Source organism: Hemiscyllium ocellatum, chromosome 49 (assembly GCF_020745735.1).
Source record: "Hemiscyllium ocellatum isolate sHemOce1 chromosome 49, sHemOce1.pat.X.cur, whole genome shotgun sequence".
Lineage (NCBI taxonomy): Eukaryota > Metazoa > Chordata > Chondrichthyes > Orectolobiformes > Hemiscylliidae > Hemiscyllium > Hemiscyllium ocellatum.
In genome coordinates, this window is record NC_083449.1 from 9,217,640 (window position 1) to 9,224,559 (window position 6,920).

The window sequence follows — 6,920 nt, forward strand, 5'->3', positions numbered from 1 at the left end:
ATTTAATCTGGAATTAATACTTCCCTACCTATATATTGTGTAAAAATTACATAAAGTTCATCGCAATCACTGCCGCTGAAAGCAGAGTATTTTCCCCGCGGCTAGGCTAGATTCAAAGTATATGTAATAACAACAGAATTGACTTAGTGCGGCAAGAGCAAGTTACTGCCGTGCTCTCAGGTCCCCTATCGCTTCCTGCTCTCTCTGGACGGTTTAGTGGCTCTGAAAAGAGCCGTTATGTTTCTCTCTCTCACGGGGTGAATGTGCAGGGCCGGCCAGGCTCCGTTTAGGCGCGCTCCCCGCGGATCCGGCGGGCCAGCTGGATGTCTTTGGGCATGATGGTGACCCGCTTGGCGTGGATGGCACACAGGTTGGTGTCCTCAAACAGCCCCACCAGGTAAGCCTCGCTGGCCTCCTGCAGGGCCATCACCGCCGAGCTCTGGAAGCGGAGGTCGGTCTTGAAGTCCTGAGCGATCTCTCGCACCAGGCGCTGGAAGGGCAGTTTGCGGATCAGCAGCTCGGTGGATTTCTGGTAGCGGCGGATCTCCCGCAGAGCCACCGTGCCGGGCCTGTAGCGATGAGGTTTCTTCACTCCGCCCGTGGCCGGAGCGCTCTTGCGGGCCGCTTTGGTCGCCAGCTGCTTGCGGGGAGCTTTCCCTCCGGTGGATTTGCGCGCTGTCTGCTTAGTTCTGGCCATTCTCTTCTACTCTCTGTAACACACACAGGCTGCTGCTGTCAATGCTGAGGCTGCTGCGGTGCTGCCTGTTTAAGGGAATGGAGAGCCCGCCCTAGAGCTGGGATTGGATACAGCCCTGTCCCTCAGCCCACAGAGAAACACCTCCGGAAGGGACAGAAAGGGCAGGAAAAGAATTGTTGGAATCTGATTGGATAACGTGAAATGACAGTTGGTCAGTTTGAAAATGCCCGCCGAACTCACCCTCACAAACACTGAAATTAAATTAAACATTCAAACGCAAAACACCATCCGTCTGCAACAGAGATAAAATTTAATATTTTATAGTAATTATTTAAAACCTAGTTATCTGTCATCGCGTGCAGGAGGCGGGATCATTGCCTGACCTGACTGTAACAGGCGGGAGGAAAGGCGGGGTTTAAAACAGCTCAGACAAACTGAGCAACCGAGTTGTACCGGCTATGAATCAATCTAAACAACCCCGCCAATTTAAACATCTTAAAAGCTAATACAGTGTACACCGATAAAAGGACAGAATCTCACTTTATGTTATTTTTTATTCCCTCCAGATTGTAATTAGCCCGAAGACAATGTGGAATTGCTGCCTGAACTGTCTGTAACAGGCAGATGGAAGGAACACGCCATGAAAACATACGCAGCGTCCCAGAATCAAAACTGAACAAAGTAACATTCCTGAACGGGTCAGTGAAATACAAACACTACAATATGTCACATTCGTGACTGGGTAGGGTTATAAATAGCGAAGTGAAATAACCAGATGGAGATCAATGAACCTTCCCTATGTGATACCTTCCCCATTCACAGGTCTCCACTTTCGTAAACCATTGTATGTGTATATTTGAGTGATTCAGATCAATTAATATTTAGGGTAGGTATGCTCTCGGCGCCGGGAAGGGGAACATTGGATCCGGGCTCAGCTCTTCCCTGAGACAAGTGGGTGGCTCTGATAAGAGCCTTTGGGTTCAGATGGGTATATGTTACACTGACTGGTTCATTTCTTTGCTGCTGTTTTGGTCACTTTCGCTTTCGGCTTGGCCTTGCTTTTAGCCGGTTTGCTGAGGGGTTTGGGGGCTTTAGGACCCTTGGCCTTTTTCACCTTCTTCACGGGAGTGCGTTTCTTTGGCGCTGCTTTGCTCACCGCTTTCTTTGGCGGTGCCGTCTTCTTGCCGCTCGCTTTCTTGGCTGGGGATTTCTTGGCCATCGCTTTCTTGGCCCGAGATTTCTTGACTGTCATTTTCTTGGCCGGGGATTTCTTCGCTGTCGCCTTTTTGGCCGGTGATTTCTTCACAGTCGGTTTCTTGGCGGCCGCTGATGTTCCCGCCTTCTTTCCCGCTTTTGCCTTGACTGGATTCTTTGGGAGTTTGAAGGAGCCGGAGACGCCCTGGCCCTTGACCAGAACAAGGGAGCCGTTCGCCAGGCACCTCCTGATACTCAATTTGATCTGTGTCTTTCGCTTTCCCACATCGATTCCTCTTCTCTCCAGCGCCTTCTTTACTGCGGACAGAGACGCCCCTTTGCGATCCTTGATATCCCCGACAACATTCAGAATCAGCTCTCCCAACCCGGGACCGGGTGGTTTTTTCCTGGGAGCCGCCGCCTTTTTCTTGGGAGCCTTTTCTTTGGTGGGAGCGGAGGCTGGAGGAGCTGTTTCGGCGGCTGCACTGTCGCTCATGTTGAGAACTCTGCGCTGAATCTCTCTCTGGGTCAGTCTGAACTGGGTCAGCAATGAAGCTGCTGGCGGCGGCACTGAGCAACTTCAAGGCAGCGAGCGGACGTCGCAGGGACAACCTGCCGTCAGCTCCCTGCTCCTGCTGCCCCTCTGTGTTTCTCTAACGGCCTAAACTCTCCGATTCCTCTGAAATTCCGCATCTCCAGAGAGCCAGGCTCGATCGCTCCTGACCCTGATACTGCAAGCTTTACGGCCGAAAAATTTTCACTCAAATAGGCGGCTCCGTTGTCGAGTTAAACGCATTTTGCTGCTGCACTGATCGCGCTTTCTGAGGTGAACGGTGACATTGTCGGTACTTTTAGACCGAAATCTTGAAACTAACAAATGTATTACCTTCAAATCTACTTTTGGGGTTTAGAAGGGGAGCAGGGCGATAACTTGAATTCAAAATATTTTTGAGTTAAATAAGAGAAACTTGGAAATATCATAACATTAGCGGACACACAAACACAGTTACGTTAGACTAACCATCCGCCCTTTTCCTCCAGTCTCTCTGACACAATATTCACACTCACACAGTCACATGCCAGAAATATCACCAAATGTAAGTGTGGAAGGATAGACTCTCTCCTCCTCTCAGCTTTTGCTGCGTTGTCCAGGGAGTACTTACTGAAAATACTGAGTTATTTTCTCCTCAGTAACTGTTACATTCTCATCAGCTCTACTGTTTACATCCTCAAAGATGGTCCGTCGGATTGTCAAGCTTAGAAGACAGAACAGTATGCACTGGAACAGGGCCTTCAAGTGCATGTTGAGTCTTGCAGGTCCCGAATACTGTTTTGTCAAATGCTTCACAATTGAAGCTTTCATTTTGATTTTTTCCCTGTAGGCTGACTGGTCTATAGTTCCCAATTTTATACCTACCTCCCTTTTCCATTGGATTGCTTACACTAGCTAGCCCCTAATCTGTGTAAATTATTGCAGAGCCTATAGAATCTTGGAACATGACCACCACTGCATCCACTATTACTCAGCCCACTACATTAAATAGTCTGGGCGCAGATGATCAATGTCTGGTGTTTCACAACCTTCAACCCAATCCATTGTCCCAACATCATTTCTCAATAATACTGATTTGGTTCAGTATTTCCCGCTCACTAAACTCCCCATCATTACTACTGTGTTAGTTGTGTTAATATTTGTGAACAGAAAACAATAGTATGTTAGTGATTTTTGAGATGTTTTTGTTCCCCATTTTGAACTCCCCTTTTTAGTGTTGTAAGTGACATGTGGTCCTCTTTACCAACTATTTATGTTCACTTCTCTCTTTACACATGTATTGGTGTTTTAGCAGTTTTTTTAAAAAAATGGCTTCTGCAACATTACTCTTTTCTTCATTTGTTCTTTGTTAGTTAAATCCCTTTTCAGTCATTTGCTGAATTTGGATCTGTTCGCAGACTTCCTGTCTCGCTATATTTCTTCCCAAATTGTAGGCCTTTTCTTTGTACCAAAAATGATCTTGAATAGCCGTTTCAAGTTTCACAACATCCTTTTTATAGGAGAGAGACCAGAATTGCACATAATATTCCAAAAGTGGCATAACCAATATTCTGTACACCCACATGTCCTCTTAAGTCACATACTCAAAGTTCTAACCAGTAAAGGAAAACATTTCAAATGCCTTCTTGCTATCCTATCTAACTATAACTCCACTTTCAAGGAACAATGAACCTGCATTCCAAGGTCTCTTTGTTCAGCAACATTCCACAGGACCTTAATATTAAGTGTGTAGGTCCAACCCTGATTTTCCTTTCCAAATTGCAGCACATCATATTGATTTAAATTGAACTCAGTATGCCACTCCTGGGTCCAGTAGCCCATCTGATCGAGAGCCTGTTGTATTCTGAGATAGGCTTCTTTGCAGTCCACTACACCTCCAACTTTTGTGTAATCTGCAAACTTACTAACTAACTTACCTGCAAACTCACGTCCAAATCATTCATAATAATGTGGAGGTGCTGGTGTTGGACTGGGGTGTGCAAAGTTAAAAATGACACAACACCAGGTTATACTCCAACAGATGTATTTGGAAGTATAAGCATTCAGAGCATAGACACCTGACAGAGGAGCAGCACTCCGAAAGTTTGTACTTCCAAATAAAACTGTTGGACTATAACCTGGTGTTGCGTCATTTTTAAAACTAAAATCATTTATATAAAAATGATGAAATGCAGTAGACCCAGCAGTGATCACTTGTGCTGAAAAATGTGTTGCTTGAAAAGCGCAGCAGGTCAGGCAGCATCCAAGGAGCAGGAGAATCGACGTTTCGGGCATAAGCCCTTTTGAAGAAAGGCTTATGCCTGAAACATCGATTCTCCTGTTCCTTGGAAGCTGCCTGACGTGCTGCACTTTTCCACAACACACTTTTCAGCTCTGATCTCCAGCATCTGCAGTCCTCACTTTCTCCTAGCACATCAATTGTCACAGGCTTCCAGTCTGAAAAGCATCCCTCCACCACCACCCTCTGTCTTCTACTTTCGAACAAGTTCTGTTCCAATTGGCGAGTTCTTCCTGTATTCCATGTGATGTAATCTTGCTAACCAATTTCCCACGGGGAACACAATCAAACCCCTTACTGAAAGCCTTGGAAATAACATCCACCACTTTGGCCTCATCAGTCCTCTTCCTTGCCAAATCAAAAAAACTCAGTCGAGTTAGTGATATATGACTTCCCACGCAGAAAGCCACGTTGACTCCTCCAATCAATCCTGGCCTTTCAAAAAGATGTAAATCCTGCCTCCCACAATCCCCTCAACTGTTTGAACAGTGAGTGTAACATCAATAGTAGTCAATAGTTCCCTGGCTTTTCCTTACCACCTTTCTTAAATATTGGCATTACAAAAGCCAACCTCCAGTCTTTCTGCACTTCACCTGTGACTATTGATGATACTGCTATCTCAGCAAGGGGCCCAACAATTACTTCCCTAGCTTATCACCCATGTTCCAGGGTACACCTGATCAGGTGCTTGTACTTTATCCACCGTTTCTGTTTAGAAACATCCAGCAGCACCTCCTCTGTATTATGGGCATTTTTCAAGATGTCACCATTTGTTTCTCCACATTCTATATCTTACATTTCCTCTCCTCAGTAAGCACTCGCCTAGTATCTCCCACATTTCCCGTTGCACATATAAGCTGCCTTGCTAATCTTTGCTGTGCCCTAATCTTTCCCTGGTTACCCTTTTGTCCTTTATGTATTTATAAAATACATTTGAATTCTCATTAACACTATTTGCCAAAGCTAATTACGTCCATTTTTTGCCCTCCTGATTTCCTTCTTAAGTATACTCCTAGTGCCTTTATACTCTTTGACGGATTCACTCAATCTCTGTTGTACATACCTAGCACATACTTCCTTCTTATTCAGACTAAAACTTAACTTCTTTTCTCTTCCAGCATTTCCTACACTTACTGATCATGCCTTTCACTCTAACATGAACATGCTGTCTCTGGACCTTCCTTTTCTCATTTTTGAAGGCTTCCCATTTTCCAGCCATTCCTTTGCCTGTGAACATCTGCCCACAGTCAACTTTTGAAAGTTCTTGTGTAATACTCTCAAAAATTTAACTTTGAGATCTGTTATATCCTTTTGCATAACAGTTTTAAAACTAATTGAATTATGGTCACTGGCCACAAAATGCTCCCCAACTGATACATCATTATATCCCAAGAGTAGATCAAGTTTTGCACCTTGTCTAGAAAATATATTCACATATTGAATCAGATTTTTTATTTGTACACACTTAAGAAATTCCTCTCTGTCGATACCATTAACAATATGGCAGCCCCAATCTGTGTTTGGAATGTTAAAATCCCTCACCATAACCATACCAGTATTCTTGCAGATCTAAGATCTCCTTACAAATTTGTTTCTCAATTTCCTGATGACTGTTGGGGTGTCTACAGTCCAATCCCAATAAGGTGATCAAACCCTTTCTTATTTCTTAGTTCTACCCAAATATTGTCCATGGATGTAATCCCAGGAAAATCCTCCTTAAGTACAGCTGAAATGTTATCTCTTACTGAACACGTCATTCCCCATTTTCTCTTGCTGTCCCCCTCCCCCCCCCCCCCCCCCCCCCCCCCCCCCCAATCCTTTTATTCCTGGAACATTAAGCTGCAGTTGTGTCATCCCCAAACCATGTCTCTGTAATTGCTATGATATCCCAACACCAATCCCATTCTCCTTACCATATCCCGAGTTCATCCTCCTTCCCTGTTAGACCTCTTGCATGAAATAAATGCAGTTTAATTCTCATTCTCTGCAATGTTCCTGCCTGCCCTGACTGTTTGACTTGCCAACTATACCAGTCTCAGATTGCTCTCTTTTCCTCACTATATCCTTGGATCCTGCCCCCACACCTTACTAGTTTAACCTCTCCCCAGCAGGTCAAGGAAATGTCCCTGCCAGTATATTAGATCCCTTCTAATTCAGGTGCAATCCATCCGTTTTTATACAAGTCACGTCTTCCTCCG

At 44.9% G+C, this 6,920-nt stretch overlaps 2 protein-coding genes across 2 annotated transcripts in view; both read right to left on the reverse strand.

Annotated features, from left to right (window-relative positions):
• The window catches only part of LOC132837099 (uncharacterized), a 489,878-nt gene that overhangs the window by 122,545 nt on the left and 360,413 nt on the right, over positions 1 to 6,920 (reverse strand). Inside the window, exon 4 of the mRNA XM_060856790.1 lies at positions 369 to 698. Within this exon, the coding sequence (XP_060712773.1) occupies positions 369 to 698 (330 nt within the window). The remainder of the gene's footprint in view (positions 1 to 368; positions 699 to 6,920) is intronic.
• Positions 1,002 to 2,460, reverse strand: LOC132837110 (histone H1.11L-like). Its single transcript, XM_060856804.1, has one exon. It carries the CDS (start codon positions 2,385 to 2,387, stop codon positions 1,707 to 1,709), a length of 681 nt encoding a protein of 226 aa, XP_060712787.1. The 5' UTR covers positions 2,388 to 2,460; the 3' UTR covers positions 1,002 to 1,706.

What these genes read in the sequence shown, in the direction of transcription:
- LOC132837110 (XM_060856804.1), bottom strand. Translation starts at nt 2,387, where the DNA reads ATGAGCGACAGTGCAGCCGCCGAAACAGCTCCTCCAGCCTCCGCTCCC.